The sequence below is a fragment of the Schistocerca americana genome, chromosome 4 (assembly GCF_021461395.2).
Source record: "Schistocerca americana isolate TAMUIC-IGC-003095 chromosome 4, iqSchAmer2.1, whole genome shotgun sequence".
Taxonomy (NCBI): domain Eukaryota; kingdom Metazoa; phylum Arthropoda; class Insecta; order Orthoptera; family Acrididae; genus Schistocerca; species Schistocerca americana.
Genome location: NC_060122.1, coordinates 233,342,815 through 233,364,780, shown reverse-complemented (window position 1 = coordinate 233,364,780; position 21,966 = coordinate 233,342,815). Strand labels below are relative to the sequence as shown.

Below are 21,966 nucleotides of genomic sequence, written 5' to 3'. Positions count from 1 at the left end.
TAGATTACTTTCAGCATTGTAGCGGTGACACCGGTTATTAATGTACCAGCATTTCACATTTCCAAAGGCTTATCTCGCTCTTACGTTAAGCTGTGAACACACAATCTTAATCACTTACACATGTCACCTACACAAATGTAGTCCCGAAATTTCATTACTCTACATTAATTGGAGTTTGGTGTTGCGACTGTATGAACTTGGATGGTCTTACACGAACCTTTCGCTGTGAGTAATAATATAGCTTTTATCAATTCCGAGTGGAGTGTCGTAGTCAAGAACCTCCTAGAACAGAAAATTAATTAGAAAGTTGTCCGCATTTGTAAGTTCTGGCGGTAGCTGCATAGGACTGTTGACATCCCGTTCTACGGGTGTGTGTTGCAGTACGAGCACGACGGCAGCGAGACGCTGAGCGACGACCTGGTGGTGGTGGGCGTGGCCGGCGAGAAGCGCAGCGAGCCCGCCACGGTGCGCGTCCACGTGGCGCCCGTCAACGACGAGCCGCCCACGCTCGTCAACAACACCGGGCTCGTCGTCTGGGACGGCGCCTCCGCCGTCATCACGCCCGCTCACCTCGGTGAGTTTCCCCTGACTGTGGCCCGGGAATACCTAGCTGTGGAGCGAGCACTCTGGTGCGCCGAACAGGTACATTGTATCCTAGGTCACGTGAGTCCCGTGCGCCACAACGTTTGGCCTTAACCTGTCTGCTGATGCTGAACGCCATTACCTCGCATTTGGGCAAACAAGACACTCACCCCCTGCCCCCGAAGTACAGCCGACTCTGTACACATCTTTCACAGCTATTACTAACAGACCGCATTCGACATCTGGAATGAACTGAAGGCCGCATTTACACCCAGACTGCTGGATAATGGTCCACATTAAAGGCCCGTACCGCAAACATTTAAAACAATCCAATGTCTTACTGTGAGTGCTGGCTTTCACGGTGAATTTCCTTGATGAAATCTTCTTTTGTTAACAGCCGAGTCATGACTCCCTGTTGTGGCTACGTTTCGACGAGTTTTCTACTCGCTATCTTCAGTCGAAGTGTCATGTTCACGTTCAGTTCTCCCGTCTGTTGGGGCCCCAATGGGTGGAGCAGTCGCCTACCTCCAGAAATATCGCTGCCAGTAGTGGCAAGGCCTCCAGGCGAGGCATCATCACAAAAGACGCAGACGTCCTTATTTTGTACGGTCCTCTTCGGTTCAGTTTTTCAGAAGACAACTGACATGAATTAATGGACCCCTCACCTCTCAAACTCCTCGTTTCTGGTGTCAGATTATCTGTTGCTCCCAGTCCAACTCATGTGCTCCAGTTTGTAAAATCGCTAAGAATTTTAGAAAAATCATAGCGGAATTTTAATAGCCATAAGTGAACTCGATTTCATGGAAACCTGATTTATTTTGATACCAACTTTCTCCAAATCAAGCCACATAAAATTCTTTCGGGAGCAGATTCTTGAGCAGGATGGGCAAAATCGTTTTCATACGACTTTGTGCTTCAAAAAAATGTTCAAATGTGTGTCAAATCTTATGGGACTTAACTGCTAAGGTCATCAGTCCCTTAGCCTACACACTACATAGCCTAAATTGTCCTAAGGACAAACACAAACACCCATTCCAGAGGGAGGATTCGAACCTCCGCCGGAACCAGTCGCACAGTCCATGACTGTAGCTCCTTAGACCGATTGGCTAATCCCGCGCGGCTTTTTTCGTCAACGAGATACTGAGGGAAATGTACAAAGAGCCGTAAGACCCTTAGTGTCGGACCGATAGCTTAGTAATCAGAGACATCATAATAGGTCCACGCGACCACCGAGAGCTTTTTAGCGCGAATTTCAGAACTCCAATTAACAAACGCATCTTTTGTACAAAATATTTTCTGTCGTAGTAATTGCACTAAACGGTGGCCAGGAAGTTCTTTTACACTTGCAACTACTTCATTGCTATTTTTCTGGCACAGTAATTGTCCCAAAACATCTGTATGTAAGGCACCTTTAACCCTACACAGCTTCATATGCCTATATGTCTGCCTAACCATCTACTTCATCAGTTACAGTGCCCATTTCCAATGGAACTGCATTGTGCTCCTTTTAGCTCCACTTTCTGCAGCATGCTTTCTGGTCGACTTACAGGGCAAATGCATCACTGATGCACCAACTTCGGTCACGTTTCCCTTTAGGTTGATGGATGACCGGAGCGAGAGACAGCCGATACAATTCCCAGGCGAGAAGTTTTCATCTCCCGCGTGATCGACGTCAGTGAACTTGGTGGCTCCTAACCGAACTGTTCGTGAGACGTCTCCATTCCCTGCGAGAAATTTTCTTTCTTATGCTTTGGACATGGACTCAAACACTTGTCACTAAGCGCTCTTCCAAAGTGAAGTCATCGCAATCTGTTATTGTTCTTCTCCAAAGACAAACAGGAAAACAATAAACTGCTCTACACACGAAATTTATTCTCTTCCCCAGGATTCACGTGGTAGTTAAGCGGCAACCACGTTGCAATTCACCTGAGGAGCAATGTTGCCATATCAGTGACTGAGACACAGAGTTCAAATATTAAATACCTCACTTGTTACTCTGTTACATGCATTTAGCCCAAGTGTAAAGGCAGTTTCTAGCCACATTGTACTAGCCACTGGAAACTACAAAAATTTCCAATTCCCTGCTGAAGCATTATGACGGTTGTACCGGTCACTGTAACTGCAACATACAAAACTACCATAGTGACTGTATTCTTCAATGCAGGCGAATAACGACATCGTAACAGCAGAGAAAGATGTCATTGCAATCATAAATTATAAAGTGAAATTTCATACAATGAAATAGCAGCCTTAAATTCTAGAGACTGTTGACATGAAAACTACCTAAAAACCTTTTTTGTCGGTTTTCTATCAGAAAACATAGGTTCAGCCTAGTGTCTATGGATACCAAATACGGTTCGCAATGAAATTGACGTAAGGCTGTGAAGAAATGAATGCGGGGACATTTCACTAGACTGCAACAAGTGTCACAGCTCGCATATCGCTCTTTTTGTAGATACGAAGAGAGAAGTACCACAATTTCTTACGTTTTTTACTTTCCTTGATAATATTTTTGAGTCTGTTTTAACAGCATGCTATGGCGTTTTGAAACGGTTTCAAAATGGGCCAAATAGAACGTGTCTAGAAAATCGTCACATTAGCAGCTACGATACGCAGTTTTATGTTTCTGTATTACTTTTAATGGATTTTCTTTCTATTTTTATAAAAGGCAAACCCGCAGTAACGTTCTACAGTTTACTCTATATGTTTGGCGCATCTTATGTAAAAGTATCCAGCACATCACAGAATAAATGTCACGTGGTAAATTCATAGAATTAAATAAGGGTAAATCAAAGCCTACTAACTCTTGTACACACACACACACACACACACACACACACACACACACACACACAGACTGAAATTTTTTAGGAACTAATTGTTTTTTTTTCTGGTACGAGAATTTTAATCCTCGTTGATCCTTAGGAAACATAAATTACTTCTTTTTCTCTTTTCCGTGCATTCGTCCCGTATCACCGCAGGGTTGGCATTGTTATATACGGGTTTGGCATGGTTATATTAAAGAATTTCCTTCCTGTTGCCATCCCTTGCCCACTTGGACAGAATACGTGTACCCCAACTGTCCGCGTGTAGTGTTACTTACGTGGAAGTGAGCTTAAGTGTTCTGAATGTTTTTGAATCGTGTTACAGTGCCGGGAGTTGGGTACAAGCCCAGAATTCACCTAGGGGATGTGAAAAACCGCCTGAAAAGCACACCCATTCCGGCCTGTACACTGGCCCTTTTTGTTACTACGCTGTGGTATACCCACCCGCACACCGCTCTGCCGCCCCCCCCCCCCCCCCCCGGTGTGACTCGTTTAAAAATTTTTTCGGACTGTTCAGGAAATAACTCATATAAGTCATTCCCTCACGCGCTCACATCAGTGTTCAGTTCGCTCACTCTTCATGTGGCCTCATCGGGGAAACTACTGCCACATCAGCATATGTCATTTAGTGAGGCGACTGAAGACAGGAAAAATATCCTCTCATAAGCAGCGTTTTAACTCCGACCGCCGATGAGAAATTGAATCAGCAAAATGGTAGTAACAAAAGTACAACAGAGGTGTTCTCGGTTCAGCATGATAACGACGGTCTTACGATGTGTTGCGCGTTTAAATGGTATGAGCTCAGGCGGCTGGCACCTTTATACTTAATACTAATTTACTATACCATGGCCTCCTTTCAAATTGGATGCTTGTGACATAAAGATTGTACACATGACTTACCTCTCTAAAAAAAGAATTTAATGGTGATAGCACTAGCACCACAGTAACAACGCCAATAGCAAGAAAAGAACATGCAATTGTCGTCAGATATACACATAATAAAAAAAAGTTTTGCATCACCACTGTTCCAAGAGTTCCGGAACCTGCATAGAAAAATTGCAGTAGACATTAGCATAAACATCATTTCCGCCCTTCTTATTGCTCATGAAAACCACACATTGCATGTCGTACCACCATACAGTGAGACCTTCAAAGGTGATGGTCCAGATTGCTGTACACACCGGTAGCTCTAATACCCAGCAGCACGTCCTCTTGCATGGATGCATGCCTGTATTCGTCGTGGCATACTATCCACAAACTCATCAAGGTACTGCTGGTCCAGATTGTCCCACTTCTCAACGGCGATTCGGCGTAGATCTCTCCGAGTGGTTGGTGGGTCACGTCGTCCATAAACAGCCCTTTTCGATCTATCCCAGCCCATGTTCGATAGGGTTCATGTCTGGAGAACATGCTGGCCACTCTAGTCGAGCGATGTCGTTATCCCGAAGGAAGTCATTCACAAGATGTGCACGATGGGGGCGCGAATTGTCGTCCATGAAGACGAATGCCTCTCCAAATGCTGCCGATATGGTTCCACTATCGGTCGGAGGATGGCATTCACGTATCGTACAGCCGTTACGGCGCTGTCCAAGAGCATCAGCGGCGTACGTTGGCCCTACATAAAGCCACCCCAAAACAGCAGGGAACCTTCACCTTGCTGCACTCGCTGGGCAGCGTGTATAAGGCGTTCAGCCTGACCAGGTTGCCTCCAAACACGTCTCCGACGATTTTCTGCTTGAAGGCATATGCGACATCCATCGGTGAAGAGAACGTGATGCCAATCCTGGGAGGTCCATTCGGCATGTTGTTGGGCCCATCTGTACAAGGCTGCATGGTGCCATGGCTGCGAAGATGGACATCGCCATGGACGTCGGCAGTGAAGTTGCGCATCATGCAGCCTATTGCGCACAGTTTGAGTCGTAACACGACGTCCTGTGGCTGCACGAAAAGCATTATTCAACACGGTGGCGTTGCTGTCAGGATTCCTCCGAGCCATAATTCGTAGGTAGTACCCCTTGGACGGCCTGAGCGAGGCATGTCATCGACAGTTTCTGTCTCTCTATCTCCTCCATGTCCGAACAACATCGCTTTGGTTGACTCCGAGACGCCTGGACACTTCCCTTGTTGAGAACCCTTCCTGGCATAAAGTAACAATGCGTTCGCGATCGAACCGCTGTAATGACCGTCTAGACATGGTTGAACTACAGACAACACGAGTTGTGTACTTCCTTCCTGGTGGAATGACTGGAACTGATCGACTGTCGGACCCCCTTCGTCTAATATGCGCTGCTCATGCACTGTTGTTTACATCTTTGGGTGGCTTTAGTGACATCTCTGAACAGTCAAAGGGACTGTGTCTGTGATATAATATCGACAGTCAACGCCTATCTTCAGGAGTTCTGGGAACTGAGGTGATGCAAAACTTTTTTTGATGTATGTATAATTAAATATAAAAGCTATTTGAAAGGAAACTGGTAGCGTCATTTATACGCCTGAAATCATCAGAACCTCTTCATAAATGTCATATTACAAAGAAGCTCCTCGCCAGGCTGTGAAGGCCCAAGGGTGTGCCGGCCGAAGTGGCCGTGCGGTTAAAGGCGCTGCAGTCTGGAACCACAAGACCGCTACGGTCGCAGGTTCGAATCCTGCCTCGGGCATGGATGTTTGTGATGTCCTTAGGTTAGTTAGGTTTAACTAGTTCTAAGTTCTAGGGGACTAATGACCTCAGCAGTTGAGTCCCATAGTGCTCAGAGCCATTTGAACCCAAGGGTGTCTACCGTCCGCCGTGTCATTCTCTACTTCGCAGGGTCATGCGGATGCGGTATCGTGTTGTCAGCACACAGTTCTCCAGGCCGTTTCGCCGACTTTCCAGGCCTTGGAGCCTCTACTGATCGGTCAGGTAGCTCAGGTGGCATCACGAAGCCAAGAGCACTCCGTACCAGTCCTCTGACGAACGAAAAATCTCTGGCAGTACCGGGAATCGAAACCGGGTCCTCCGCATGGCAGTCGCCTGCGCTGACCATTCATTTTGGAGACGGACAAATGTAAAATTATGCGCTCCACAAAACGTAGAAAAGTAGTACTGTATGACTAAAACATCAGTGAATCACTATTTTATAAATACATTGGTGCAACAGTTTGTAGGGAAATGAAAGCGAATGGCCACATTGCCTCAGCTGTAAGTAATACAGACTGCAGACATCGTCTAGGTGGCAGGATATCTGAAAAATGCAGTCAGTCTACAAAAGAGACTATTTACAAAGCACCTTTGCCTCACGTCTTAGAATAATGCCCAAGTATGTGGCACACATTCCAGGTAAGACTAACAGGAGGTATAGAACGTTTACGAGGAAGGGCGACAGGAATGGGCACAGGTTTGTTTGCTTACGGAAGAACTTACGGGATGTGTTGAATAACGTCAACTGATACACGCTTCAAAATAGTCGTCAATTATCCCGCGAAAGCACTCACGAAGTTTCAATTTAGAAATATTAAGTGAAGAACCTGGAGTTATTCTTCGTACACCTGCGTATCGCTCAGATAAGAACCGTGAAGAGAAGGTAGACTAATTAACGCATCCAAAGAAGAACATAATCAGTTAATTTTGCGAGTTCATTACGCTACTGGAACGGGAAGGTATTGGAGCGTGCCTTCTGCCATGAACTTCACAACGATTGGCCGTGTGTGTCTGTGGATGTAGAAGTAGATCGTCTTCGGGTTATTGGATCCCTTCCCTCTACTACCTTGAACACTAAATTTTATTTATTTCGTACGTGTAATGCCTTCCTTGTTGCCTGCAGAGAACTGGACCACACAAAACTATTTAGGTAGTGTAAAAAGCAGCCAAGCATTGAATGTTTCCCTCATTTCCGTAAATGTTTTGTTCTACGTTGCGGCATATGTGATCACTTCAGGCAAATGTTTACATAAATCTAGTATTTGCCTTAAGTGTAATGCGTCAGCTGCACAGTACCTATCCTCGTTTTTGCTCGTAAGCTTTCCCACAGCTGTAAGTCCATCGATTCACTATATGTAAAATACGGTTTATAGTTGATGGGGGGGAACTCATGAAGTAAAAGAAACAAAGTTAAGATACCCCAGTTCTATTTTACAACAAGACGACACATGTCACTCACGCTTACACGGCAGTTATTCAATATGGTTGACATGTTCTCAACCTAAACTTGCTAATTAAATTTTATAGCAGCTAACGATAGCTGACTCAAGTATGTCTCATACGAGAGACCCAGCTGGTCTTGGGTGTAGCTGTTGCATGTTGGTGCCTGAATACGTGTATGACATTCTGCCGTGTCTGTATTGAGATCTACACTCAAGTCTCAAACGTATGTACTTACTTCATAACTAACAGGTCACAAAGCATTATAACATTACTGTTAGCTGGTCAGTTTCGAATATAATACTGATTATAATTTAAAATGATATACTTCGAGAAATGTGTAATCACCATTTGTAAGTAATAAAGTAATTAATGTTTCAATGGGCTTACAGTAATTAATTTAGTATTAATTAAAATATAACTTTTTAATTGGATTAATTTAGCTATACTAAGGTACTTTGATATTCTGCTTTCAGTTTCTCTTATACCGGATGTAATCAAATTGCATTAAGACCTGCCATCGTGATCTATACGGATTTCTGTCTTTCAATAAATCTCAGTCCAATGTAACATATAAGCAAAATGGGTAACTGGATGTATATATTCGATTAACTCACAGACATCCCCACGAGTAAACGTATTGTTGTTGTGGTATCAAAAAAATCAGAAACTTAAAAGCATGGTAGAGTCAGGACCCAGTAAGACATAAAAATATAACTGAAATAGCGCGTGAAGATAGCTGGGGAGCCAGACACATTCCACTGTGTAGGACTGCGGCGATCGATCCTTTATACATAACTTTAAGCAGGTATCTGTAATTATAATTGAAGATTTTGAATGAAATGATAGGCTGTGGCTGTAAAATAGTTTTATTCAAAGTTACGACCGTTCTCATGTCAACTGAAGACGCATCCTTGGGTGATCTGTACTGAAGTTAGTAAAGAAAAAAATATCACAAAGAATTCTTAACAATGGACTGAGGAATAAAGGGAAACTGAAGTACAGTATCGTATTAACCTTACCGGAAAAGTACTAAATAGGGCTGAGTAACTCATAGCAAAAGGATAATTGGCTTAGAGCCGTTCCCCGTCATTCACGTCCAATTTATGAAACACACAGCGTGCTAAGGGTGATAGTCCATAGTTAAAATGAAGGGGATTGCGCAGAACCTATAGAAATAAATACTGGATAAAGACAACGTGCGCAGACAAAGTTATAGACTAGTGACAGACCGAGACAATATCCAAGCACGAACACAATTAACGGAAAGAGACTTATGCAATGTTAGTAAAGCCTGAGTGGTAAAACAAAATTCCTCTTCCTAACAATATATAATACAGTTTCATTGAAAAATGCAAAGGGCAAATCTAATATTGACGCCTCTAAAAGTGGTAACATAATATGTGGTACCCGTAGAAAATTAGATACTGCTTGCGATAAAGCATCGAAAAGTACCATAGGCAAGAGTTCAATATTCAACTTACCACACACCGTCGCATTATTAGGACTTTATCCGGTCTTCCATTAAACAGGGGTTCTCACCCAGAAATCACTTAAAACTTCGTGACAATGGACTTTCGAAGTATTTTCTTTTCGACCAGGCACGCAGCATAGAGTACTTCATAATATGAGGTTTATAATGAATAGCTCAAGGTTCAAAATGGTTCAAATGGTTCTGAGCACTATGGGACTTAACTGCTGAGGTCATCAGTCCCCTAGAACGTAGAACTACTTAAACCTAACTAACCTAAGGACATCACACACATCCATGCCCGAGGCAGGATTCGAACGTGCGACCGTAGCGGTCGCGAGGTTCCAGATTGTAGCGTCTAGAACCACTAGGCAATAGCTCAAGGTAAATTGGAAATATTTTAATTTGTGAGGTTTCTTCTGCACTAGACGCTTGTTTCGGCTATAATGCCATTATCAAAGCTACACATAAAGGTCAGTTTACATCTAGTTGGAACAGATGCCCATATTGCATTAGTGAGTAAACTGTCGATTATTCGTTGCTAAATTGCTATAATCACGTAAGTTCTATTTGTGTAGAATATTTTCGTGAAATACCGTTGACAGCTAATCTGACAGTTTATTCTCGGTGATGCTTTAAATTTACTAGCAAAGTTTTCTAAATAAATCACAAAGTAATTTTACGAACATGTCATGTGTTAGAATAAACTTTTTGTAAAAATAATAGTGTGTATTCATAAACCAATTATTTCAGACACCGAAAAATTCATGTAAACATCAGAAGATGAAACACTTACGTGCACTTAAGGATATACAAATAAATAACATTCCGGCTGTATTTGTAGGAATTGAAATTTCCAAAAACTGCAAGCTAGTTCGTTCGTTGAAAATTTTGTTAGCTAACAGTAAACATTCAGTGGTTCAAACAAGGACACTATCGGAAATGGAAATTACAGATGTAATCTAACGTACTGTTTATTTAAAATTACCAGCTGTTTTATTTCGATAGCTATTAGATGAAAAACTTGATCTGATTTACTGCTATAGACCAGAATGCCGCTTTAATTTCGGAACACTTCGGATATCGAAGAGGTAATAACCAATATAATATTTTATGATTAAATATTTTCTACAAAGAGCTGAAGTTGTGGAATGTAACTTGCAGAAAATTATACAGTCAAATGATTCCACAGTTTTGTCGTGTTTAGAGTGGTAGTATAACGCTTCAGATACATTTTACTTTTTTTTTTGGCCGCCGGCTAAGGAATCCAATTAATGAAGTGAGTCGAGACGGGATATTTAAGACGCGCCATCTCGCGTTTCGTCCCCCTCTTGCCATTTATAGCGGATAATCAAGTTTGATGAAGAAGATGCGATGGAGACAAAGACGTGGAGCGGTGCAGTGAAGGAGCGCCGCGCTTTGGGGGTGGAAAGACGCAAGTAACGGCCGGTGGTGAGGTTGCGGACGGGTCGCCGTACGCCGGTCACGAACTCTTCGCGAGTATAACAGTTTTTATTACCTCTGTAGCTTAATTGTTCCTTGTTAAGTCGCTCGGCGCGGATGGGAGCAGCTCGCAGATACTGTCTCGCCAGTAGGAGTGGGTGGGGCCGGGGGTGGGGGAGGGGGTGAGGTCAGAGGAGCAGGGGGGGGGGGGCAAGAGTCGGCGCCTCCTTGAGACCCCCTCACCCCTCCAGGCGTGCGAGCAGGCTTCCGGAATAAATCCGGAGGGCGGATTTATGGCGGCGGCCTGCGCGCCGCTTCCGCCCCGCAGCTGCTTTATTGTTTTGTTATAGAGTCAACATATTCGGCCGTTTATTGCTTCCCGGGAGAGATTTTCATGCGGCGCGGCAACCGACATGTCAGGCGGTCGACCCGGTTTCCTTATTCCGAGCCGGCAGGTATCGGCTGGCTGGCGAGATTGGGTCGGCGGCGATATTGCGCGGATATTTTCGGGCCAGCCGCGCGTTGCATCGCCAATGTGACGGCGCTGGCTCGCGAGCCCAGTGGAGTCCGTGGCTGCACCCGAGTCCCTCCTTTCGAATTTCATCGCTTAATCCCAGCACGTAAGTACGGGTGCACCTATATTCTGCTGGCAGTTTTGAAGCTAACAGAAGAATAAAGACAAGACAGACTATACAATGTACACAGAACTTGCGTTTAAGAAGTGCTCCAGGTTTGTTCCATTTTCATAAATTAAAAGTCGTGTGACTAGGGCCTCCCTTTGCGTAGACCGTTCGCCTGGTGCAAGTCTTTCGATTTGACGCCACTTCGGCGACTTGCGCGCCAGATGGGGATGAAAAGATGATGATTAGGACAACACGACACCCAGTCCCTGAGCGGAGAAAATCTCCGATCCTGCCGGTAATCGAACCCGGGCCCTTAGGATTGACATTCTGCCACGCTGACCACTCTGCTACCGGGGGCGGACTCCATTTCCATGAAAATATGCATAATTTCTTATAGATATTAAATTTTTTGTGGCTTTCATAATAAAAACTTACAGAGGTCAGCAATCCCTTCTTACAGCTCATAGTCACTGTCCAGTTTGGATCGCTATTCCTTGCATCATCTTATATGATCAAAGCGTTTTGACCAACGCCATCATCACAAAGTTCCGTCATTTGACTGTATACATCGTTTATCCTACTATACACACATGATTTCGGGATTTGCTATTTACAAATACCATAATGTTTATCGTGATAAGACTTTCTATAAACGAAGTCCTTATCGAACTATATTAAAAAAAGGATATATAATGCAGTTGCCACAACATAAAAACGGGAACATACTGACAAAAACGTCTAGCACAAATAAAACAAACGTATGTGACATACACTGGATAATTGTGCCATAAAATTGTCACCAGAAACGGTCGTTACATGTACGGGCACCATTATCTCAAGCCACATTGTCGAATTTACTAAGCCGCCCGGAGTGGCCGAGCGGTTCAAGGTGCTACAGTCTGGAACGGCGCGACCGCTACGGTCTCAGGTTCGAATCCTGCCTCCGGCATGGATGTGTGTGATGTCCTTAGGTTAGTTAGGTTTAAGCAGTTGTACGTCCTAGGGTACTTATAACCTCAGAAGTTAAGTCCCATAGTGCTCCGAGCCATTTGAACCTTTTTTTTATTTACTAATGTGACGGAAGCCAAAGATGAACATCAGAGGCTATCAAGTTTGTGTGCTCTATGGCTGACGTCAGAGCCTGTTTGTTTACAGACAATTTCATACAAAATTAAATACACGTATCTCATTCTATCCCGAGAGGTTGTAGCGTTGCAATTTTGCAGTTAAAAATTCGAAAATCTGGTGTTGTGCTTACAATGAGTTGCGCTATGTCGCTGGTTATGAATGACAGTCTTGTGTGGCCAAAGTACCTATCATCACTTTTAATATTTGCGCCATTATTACCAATATTTTGTCCTCTTTCTCAATTTTATCCTTTATAGCGCACGTCATGTAATGAATAACTTCCGGAATTATCAAGTGTTGAACACTCTCACTGTCGTTTTTTCTGAAAGACATTTATTGTAATTACTCTCTTTCTATGTCAATAATACTGCATTCGCTATTTGACCATTCCTTTATTTCTTTTATGCATTATTGCAGTTTAGGATGTGTCGTCGTTTACGAATGATTCATTATTATTATATGCTGGTCATCTGCATTACATAATGCAGACACGTCGCGCACGTCATATTGAACGTCTGATCGTACAGTGATCAATCACGTGGCGTTTATATGATGATAACTGTATAGTCAAATTTTGCAAAAGCAGTATAATTGAGGCAATTATACATGAGTGTGATGCCCAAATATAAGAAAATCATGAAATCGAAAACCTTTACTTCCGATCGAACTAAAATAAATTGAAATTTGTATTGTTACTTACTGTTTTTATATCGGTCGGTGCTTAGGTTCGTGCCGTTTCTACGATGCTAGCAACACAGGTTTTCCAGATTTTTTTAAATGCCGACAGCAAGTCGTCTTAGCTGCTTAGTATATGCAGTAGGTGTTCTTGTTTCATTCCTTGGTAGTAATTCATGATGACCAATGGCTGTGTACCTCCACCAAATGCACAACATGTTTTTCTGACGCTGTGAGCTATCCTTCGAATGGGGTGTTCCCTTTTCGCGATGGGCTGAACCACTCTTTCCTCTTCTTTAGGTTCGCATTTGAGCACCACTTCTGTCACCTGCTGCAATCTTCCCAAACAATGATTTTCGCCAACGACAAATTAAATGATAACAGGCTGGCAAAAATGAACATACGGTTCCTCGCTGATTTTCTGTTGGTGTCGCTTAACACATATTTATTAGCAAATATGTGTGAAGCTCTTGAGTTGTGTGACAACTTTAGTTCTTTTAATGGAACTGTACTGTATATTTTGAAACAAACTGCCTTGTTTCTTTTTGAGAAAGCAATTACACGCAGTTTTGGATTCCACAAGCACGACTACAAATAATGGATTTCATTATTCAGCTGTGGAAGGCACTTAATGTTCTGGGAATATAGGTGGAAGACATTTATAGAATGGATATTGTACTACGAACGAATCAGCAGACACAGTGTAATTAACTCCAGACAACAGATGGCCTTACGATTTATCCACATATTAAGTGCACGATTTTCTTCCTTGAACTTTTAAAAGCAAAGGCGTGTAATTGCTTTGGCAGAAAAAGAAACATAACAATTAGTAGCAAATTATACTCTTCAGCCTCATCAAGAAATTAAAGTTGTCACTCATCTCTAGTACATTGCAGTATATATTTTCTAGTGAATACACATGAAACTACGTACATCAGCATATTGTTTACAATATTCATCATCCCGTTATCTTCGAACCGCCCTGATAGCCGTGATTGTTAAAGCGCCGCTTCCAGCACGGGGAGGGGAGCCGGCCCCGGATGGAATCCGCCGGTGTGTTGACGATGAAAGTCGGCGTGCCGGCCAGCCTGAATGTGGTTTTAAGTGGTTTTCCACATCCCTCCAGGTGAATACAGGGGTGATACCCAAGTCCTGTCTGAGATACAAGTTTCACAAACACTTACAAAAAAAACTTTCCCTATCTCTCACATGAATAACGCTACACGCAGACAGTTAAGGCACATAGCGTCATGGGCGTAACGAGGTGGCGACAGGAAGGGCATCCGGTCAGTTCTTAAATTAACGACGCCAATTTCATTACCAACTATGACGACCCTGCACTGATATGGGAGAAAGGTACAAGAAAAAGATTATCGAATAATCTTCGCAAATTTAGTAGATAGTGTAATATGGCTCTGACCACCATTCTTGAAATTTGCATGTCGCTATTCCCTGGCATGTTCACAAAGCTTAATAAATTCACTTATGAGAAAGAGTACTCTTATATGAACACAACATCGAATATTACGGAACTTCTATTAAATTAGTAAGGAAGTCCCAGACTTTTTTACAAACGCTTAGGTGTATAAGAAATATTTGAATACATCTGGACGCAAACATACTCCTTTCTACTTTGTAGCTCCACATCTCTCTCCACTACACTACAGTGAACTCATACACTTTTTGACAGTGTCTCTCGCCGTAGGATCTCCTGAAGGCCTTTACCACCAACATGTCATTAACAGACATTTAATTATAACAAATCGTACAAAGACATGTGTTTCTGATAAATCTTCAATGCACCGATGTCCTGAAAAGGTATTCTAACATAACACACAAATTAAAACAAGAAAACAACAAAAAAATGAAATTCTATTAATCACTCATAACACATTTCGCATCATTTCATCACAACAAATTGTACCAATATGTACGTTACCGAAAGATTCTCAATGTGCTGGTAGTTTGGATCAGAACATATTCTCGGGAGAAATTAGTGCCATTTGAAATTTGTCGACTACTATAGAATTTCGTGTTCGTATAGAATTTTATCCACAAGAGTAGTCTGCAATTGACAAGTAAGTCAAGCTATTTCTCTACCTTTCCACTCGCGAACAGTGCAGTGGAAAAACGAATACTTAAACCTTTCCGTGCGAACTCTGATTTCAATTATTATATTAAAATGATCATTCCGTCCTATTTTGGTGGGTGCCATCAAAATATTTTCGTATCCAGACGAGAAAGTTTGTGATCGAAATTTCGTAGAAAGATACCTTTATTTTCATGATTGCCACCACAACTCGCATATCATATCCGTGAAATTCTCTCCCCTGTTTTGCCATAACACTAAACAACCTGCATTTCTTTGAACATTTTCGGTGTCCCCCGTTAATCGCATCAGACGTGGATCGCACACCGCGCAACAATACTCTAGGAGACGACAGGCAAGCCTAGTGTAAACAGTCTCTTCAGCAGACCTGTTGAATCTTCTAAGTATTCTGCCAATAAATCTCAGTCTTTGGTTCGCTTTCTTCACAACATTATCTATGTGATCCTTCTAATTTAAGCTGTTTGTAATTGCAACCCTTAAGTATTTGGGTGAGTTCACAGCTTTTAGATTTGTGTGATTTTTATAGATTTAGCGAAATCAATTGCTACTTCTAGGCCGATACTGATATCTTCTGCAAATCGTTTTGCAATTGGGTTCGATCATCTGATGACATCACGAGACGGAAAATGACAGCATCGTCTGCTAACAAACTAAGAGGGCTGCTCAGATTGTCTCCTCAATCGTTTATGTAGATTAGGAACAGCAGAGGCTCTGTAAGATTCCTTGAGGGACGCTAGATATCACTTCTGTTTTACTTGATGACTTCCCGTCATTTATTACGAATTGTGACGTTTCCGACAGAAAATCACGAATCCAGTCATACAACTGAGGCGATACTCCGTAGGTACGCAATTTTATTAGAAGTCGCTTGTGAAGAGCGGTGTCAAAAGCCGTCTCGAAATCTAGCAATACGAATTCAATTTGACATCCGCTGTCGACGGCACTCACTAATTTGTGTGGATACAGAGCTAGTTGTATTTTACAAGACCGATATTTTTTGAATCCGTGCTGACTATTTACTAACAACCTGTTTTCAAAAACGGTTCAAACGACTCTGAGCACTATGGGACTTAACTTCTGAGGTCATCAGTCCCCTAGAACTTAGAACTACTTAAACCTAACTAACCTAAGGAGATCCCACACATCCACATCCGAGGCAGGATTCGAACCTGCGACCGTAGCGGTCGCGCGGTTCCGGATTGTAGTGCCTAGAACCGCTCGGCCACCTCGGCCAGCAACCTGTTTTCCTCGAGGTTCTAAAATTCTACTGCAAATAGACGTTACTGATAAGCGTGTGTAATTCAGAGGATAGCCCCGTATCCTGTCTTGAGTATTGTTGTAACCTGTGCAACTTTCCAGCCCTTAGATACTGATCTTTGGCCAAACGAATAGTCTTCGTTTTGACGTCACTTCCCTGTAAGCTGCGAGTGACAGTAGCTTCTCCCACCAGTAGTTCAAGCGTCGGCTGTATGAAACGACGATCCAGCGAACGCTGGCAACACGGCGCATGCGCGGGGATGCAAGTAGCGGCTGCAGCGCAAAGCCGGCGCTAGCAGTTAGGCCGCCCTAATATCGGACCGAGGGCGCCGCTTGACGGTGGGGCACGGCACGGCACGGCACGGCCATCGGGTAACGACTATGTCTTTATGTGCGCCGCCAGGAAATGAACCCATCCCGGCTGCCCGTTCCACCAGCAGCCCCAGCTAGGCGGTCGCGCCACGTGCGGCGAGTGCAGGGCCTGGATAGTGCCTTACTCCCACTATAAACTGATGCGTGTAGGCAGAGACACCATTATGAACGCCAGATACCACTCTACCCACCCTGTGCGATAGTTGCAATGACTCGCTTTCTGTACTGCAGGAGCCAACTTCGGCTAGCGTTGTGAAAAACACGGGATAAAATTTTGTCACCCCCAGCAGATACAACGCTGTTACGGTGCAAAACTGTCTATAGCCTGGATCGTGGCCCGAGTTCTGGGAGGAAGTGGATGCATAACTTACTTCACGTACGCCATAAACCGTTGAAGCCACTCAGAGGTTCGCAGAACTCGCAGAGATGCCAAACTGCGCGGGTTTGACGTTTCAATTATTGTTCCACATAAACCCTGAGATTTCTGTGGAATTAAGTCCGAGATGGATATAAACCTTTGTAATAAAACATATGATATTTAAGGGGCTGTAATATCGTGGAACAATGTAGAACAAAAGGTGGCTGTCAGGGAGGCTGGCATGGAGCATAGCCTGTCCTGATTAGCCACATTGTTGTCGTGGTCTTCTGTCTGCAAAATCGTTTGGTGCAGCTGTCCATGGTACTCTATCCTGTGCGAGCCTCTTCGACTCCGAATAACTACTGCAACCTACATCTTTCTGAATCTGCTTACTTTTTTCATCTCTTGGTCTCCCTCTACGATTTTTATCGCCCACACTTCCCTCCAATACTAAATTGGTGATCCCTTGATATCCCACAATGTTTCCTATCAACAGATCCCTTTTTCTAGTCAGGCTGTGCCACAAATTTCTTTCGTCCCCAGTTCTTTTCTGTACTGTCTCATTAGTATGTGACCGACCCATCTAATCTTCAGCATTCTTCTGTAGTACTACATTTCGAAAGCTTCTATAGCCGTTTTATCTGAACTGTTTATCGTCTATGTTTCATTTCCATTCATAGCTACTTCCTAACATTTAAATCTATATTCGATCTTAAAAAACTTCTTTTCCACGTAAATTATTTTCTTGCCACTGCCAGTCCATATTTAATATCCTCTCGGCCATAATCATTTATTTTGCTGCCCATAGAGCAAAAGACATCTGCTATTTTAAATATCTCGTTTCTTAATATGACTCCCTGATTTAATTCGACTACATTCCATTATCTTTGTTTTGCTTTTGCTAATGTTTATCTTATATTTTCCTTTCAAGACCATGTCCATTCCGTTCAACTGCTCTTCCAAGTTCTTTACAGTCTCTGCAGAATTACAATGTCATCGGCAAACCTTAGTTTTTGTTTCTTCTCCCTGGACTTTAATTGCTACTCCTAATTTTTCTTCTGTTTCCTTTACCTCTCGCTCAGTGTGCAGGTTGAATAACATCAGAGATAGCCTACAACCCTGTCTTACCTATCTTCGAAGATAAGTCGTAGGGCCAATATTGGCTCGCGTGGAATCCAAACTGAGCTTCCCCGACGTCAACTTCTGCCAGTTTTACCATTCTTCTGTGAAGAATTCATGTTAATATTTTGCAAACATGGCCTATTAAACTGAAAGTTTGATAGTATTCACAGCTGTCAGAAACTGCTCTCTTTGAAATTGAAATTACTCCGTTCTTCTTGCAGTCTGTCTCGTACACCTTGCACACCGTATGGCATAGTATTGTCATGGTTGCCTCTCCAAAGGCTTCAGTAGCTCTGCCGGAATATACTCTCGGGGGTCTTATTTCGACTTAGATCTTTCAGACATTTGTATAGTGTAGGGCCCCCGCGAGCACGCAGAAGTGCCGGCACACGTGGTATGAATTCAACTAATGTCTGAAGTAGTTCTGGATGGAACGGACACCATGAATCCTGAGGGCTATCCATAAATCCGTAAGATTACGAAGGGGTGGAGATCTCTTGTGAATAGCACGTTGCAAGGCGTCCCAGATATGCTCAATAATGTCCATGCCTGGGGAATGTAGTGGCCAGTGGAAGTGCTTAAACTCAGGAGAGTGTTCCTGGAGCCACTCTGTAGCAATTCTGGATGTGTGGGGTGTCGCATTGTCCTGCTGGAATTGTCCAAGTCCGTTGGAATGTACAATGGACATGAATGGATGTAGGTGATCAGACTGGATTCTTACGTACGGGTCACCTGCCAGAATTGTATCTAGACGTATCAGGGGTCCCGTATCACTCCAACTACTCACGCCCCACCAGCTTGAACACCCCCTGCAAAGATGCAGGGTCCATTGATTCATGAGGTTGTCTCCATGCCCGTACAGGTCCAATCGTTCTACACAATTTGAAATGAGACTCGTCCGACCAGACAATATGTTTCCAGTCACCAACAGTCCAGGCGAGACGTGATGCTTTGTGTCGTGCAGTCATCAAGGGTACATGAGCGGGCCTTCGGCTCCCAGAGTCAATATCAATTATATTTCGGTGAATGGTTGGCACGCTGACACTTTTTGATGGTCCAGAATTGAAATCAGTAGCAATTTGTGGAAGCATTGCATTTCTTTCATATTGAACGATTCTCTTCAGTTGTCGTTGGTCTTGTTCTTGCAGGATATTTCTCCGGCTGTAGCGATGTCGCTGATTTGATGTTTTAGCGGATTCCTGATATCCACTGTACACTCGTGAAATGGTCATACGGGAAAATCGCCACTTTACCGCTACTTCGGAGATAGTGTATCCCATCGCTCGTGCTCCGACTATAATACCACGTTCCAACTCACTTAAATCTTAATAACCTGCCATTGTAGCAGCAGTAAGCGATCTAACAACTGCACGAGACACTTGTTGCTTTATGTAGGCGTTGCCGACCGCAGGACCAAATTCTTCCAGTATACATACCCCCTTTTTGAATACCCATGCCTATACCAGTTTCTATGGCGCTACAGTTCCCTTTTTTGGTATTGGGTTCTGGATATCCCAACTGTATCCAGTTATTTCCAGTTTTCGCCTGTATGGCGCTGCCGCCGCCTCCATTTTGACCCACAGTTGTAATGAGGGCATGTCCAGCATGGCCTCCATCCCAGCAGCTGGCATGCTCGTAATTCCACCTGGAGCGGCTAAGTAGGAAAAGGAAAAGAACACCCGTTATGGTTAAGAGGAAAAGGAAGAGAAGGAAAAATAGTAGGTAAATGTGGACTGGGGGAAAGGAATGAAAGAGGAAGCTGTCTGCGTAGTATTTTGCAAAGACCATAATTTAATCATTGCTAATGCTTGGTCTAAGAATCGGAAAAGAAGGCTGCATACGTGGAAGAGATCTGTAGATACCGGAAGGTTTCGCATTGATTATATAATGGTCAGACAGAAATTTAGGAACCAGAATTTAAATTGTAAGACGCTTCCGGGGGCAGATGTTGACTCTGACCACTATTTATTGATTACGAGCTGTAGATTGAAACTGAAGAAATTCGAAAATGGTATGAAATTATGGAGATGGGACACGCATAAGTTGAAACAACCAGAGGTTGTTGAGAGCTGCAGAGGGACCATTAGGCAATGGTTAACTAGAAAAAGGTAGGAAATTATGGAGATGGGATGTGCACAAGTTGAAACAACCAGAGGTTGTTGAGAGCTGCAGAGGGACCATTAGGCAATGGTTGACTAGAACAGGGGAAGGAATGCAGTAAAAGAGGAATGGGTAGGTTTGAGAGATGAAATAGTGAAGGCAGCAGAAGATCAGATAGGTAAAAAGGCAAGACCTAGTAAAAATCCTTGGAAAACAAAAGAGATTTAGTTGACGAAAAGAGAAAATTTAAAAATGCATCAAATGAAAGAGGCGAAAGAGAATACAAACCTTTAAAAATGAGATTTACAGGAAGTGCAAAGTTGTTAAGCAGGGCTTGCTAGAGAACAAACGTAAGGGCTTAGAAGCAAATTTCACTAGTGGAAGGATAGATACCACCTACAGAATATCAAGAGATCACATGGTAAACCCGTCCTAAGCAAAGAAGGGAAAGCTGAAAGGTGGAAAGAGTATATAGGGGCTCTATACAAAGGTAAATTGAAAGCCAATATTATATAAAAGGAAGTGAACGTAGATGAAGATGAGATGGGAGACATGATACTAAGAGAAGACCTCAGGATTCATGACTGACACAGAAACACACAAAGAGTAACGTTATATTCATTATCTTCGGCCGCTGTTTGAGTGGTTCGGAAGAATATCAAACACTGAATAGTGAAATGATCATTTAACCTGCGAGTGTAATCTACATTCTCGATAGGTTTCACTAGGTTAGCGTAGCCTGATTGAGAAACGTCTGGTGAAACACCAGTGTGGTTTCGACCACACGTGCTGCTGATCTGTATAGTGGGATTTTCTTCATATGATCATTCGCGTGTTCCAGCTGCCACCGACGCGGACACGTCGGCCGCCAACCTCACATTCATCGTATCGTCTCCACGAGCCGGACACGTGGCGCTGTACGCTGCGCCGTCTTTGCACGTCCGCAAGTTCACGCAGGCCCAGCTGGACTCGCACCAGATCATCTTTGTGCACAGCGGTAAGTAGCACGGAGGAACAATCGACAGACGGTGCAAAAATTATTTCACAGACGTGGCATTTTCGCAGGCACGTGCTGTACATACAACGGCAAAAACAAGTAAGCCATCCAGGAAACTAATTAAAACATGACGTGTTGATAGCGTATGTGATGTTATTTCAATTATTACAAAATCAGATTAAATTTTCAAAGAACATTGCAATATGAGCCCAATTATCAGTAAGACGGAGCACTTTCTCTGGCCTGAATTCGGCTGGGAAGATTGGGAAGGGTGCCATAAAGATGTTATGTCCTCCCCTGAGGCAAGCTGGCACACACTGATAGGAGATGGGCAAACTCGTTCATCCTTGGGAACTAGTTCACTGCTGATCGTTCATTTTTACTCGTTCACCGTTCATTTGTGCTTGGTATGTGGTTCTTATGAAAAACTGAAAACTAGTAGTGTAGGTCACTGTAGGATGGAGGGCATCAAAAGGGGGCACTTGCCTTCTTCTTGGAGTATAGAGTTTTTATTCATTACAGAATTCTTACACACTTTTATAAGTAATTTCTGTGATTCTGCAGAAGCTCTCATTTAGCCAACCGTAGCCTTGTGTGGCTGATCGCAGGGAAATAATATAGGGTGGCGCACGGAAAACCGGTCCCGAGTACAGACTGCTCGCCTATTACGGACGATGTGTTGCCCGTTACGAGCAGATACAACAAACAGACAAACATGTAACAATTAGGCAGTGAAGAAATAACAAGCTAATGCAAGCAACAATTGCGAAACAATCGATGACGATG

The 21,966-nt window shown here is 43.3% G+C and overlaps 1 protein-coding gene across 1 annotated transcript in view; it reads left to right on the top strand.

The window, feature by feature from the left end:
• The window catches only part of LOC124613370 (chondroitin sulfate proteoglycan 4), a 553,335-nt gene that overhangs the window by 468,771 nt on the left and 62,598 nt on the right, over positions 1–21,966 (top strand). Inside the window, exons 18-19 of the mRNA XM_047142070.1 lie at positions 382–574; positions 21,025–21,180. Of these exons, the coding sequence (XP_046998026.1) occupies positions 382–574; positions 21,025–21,180 (349 nt within the window). The remainder of the gene's footprint in view (positions 1–381; positions 575–21,024; positions 21,181–21,966) is intronic.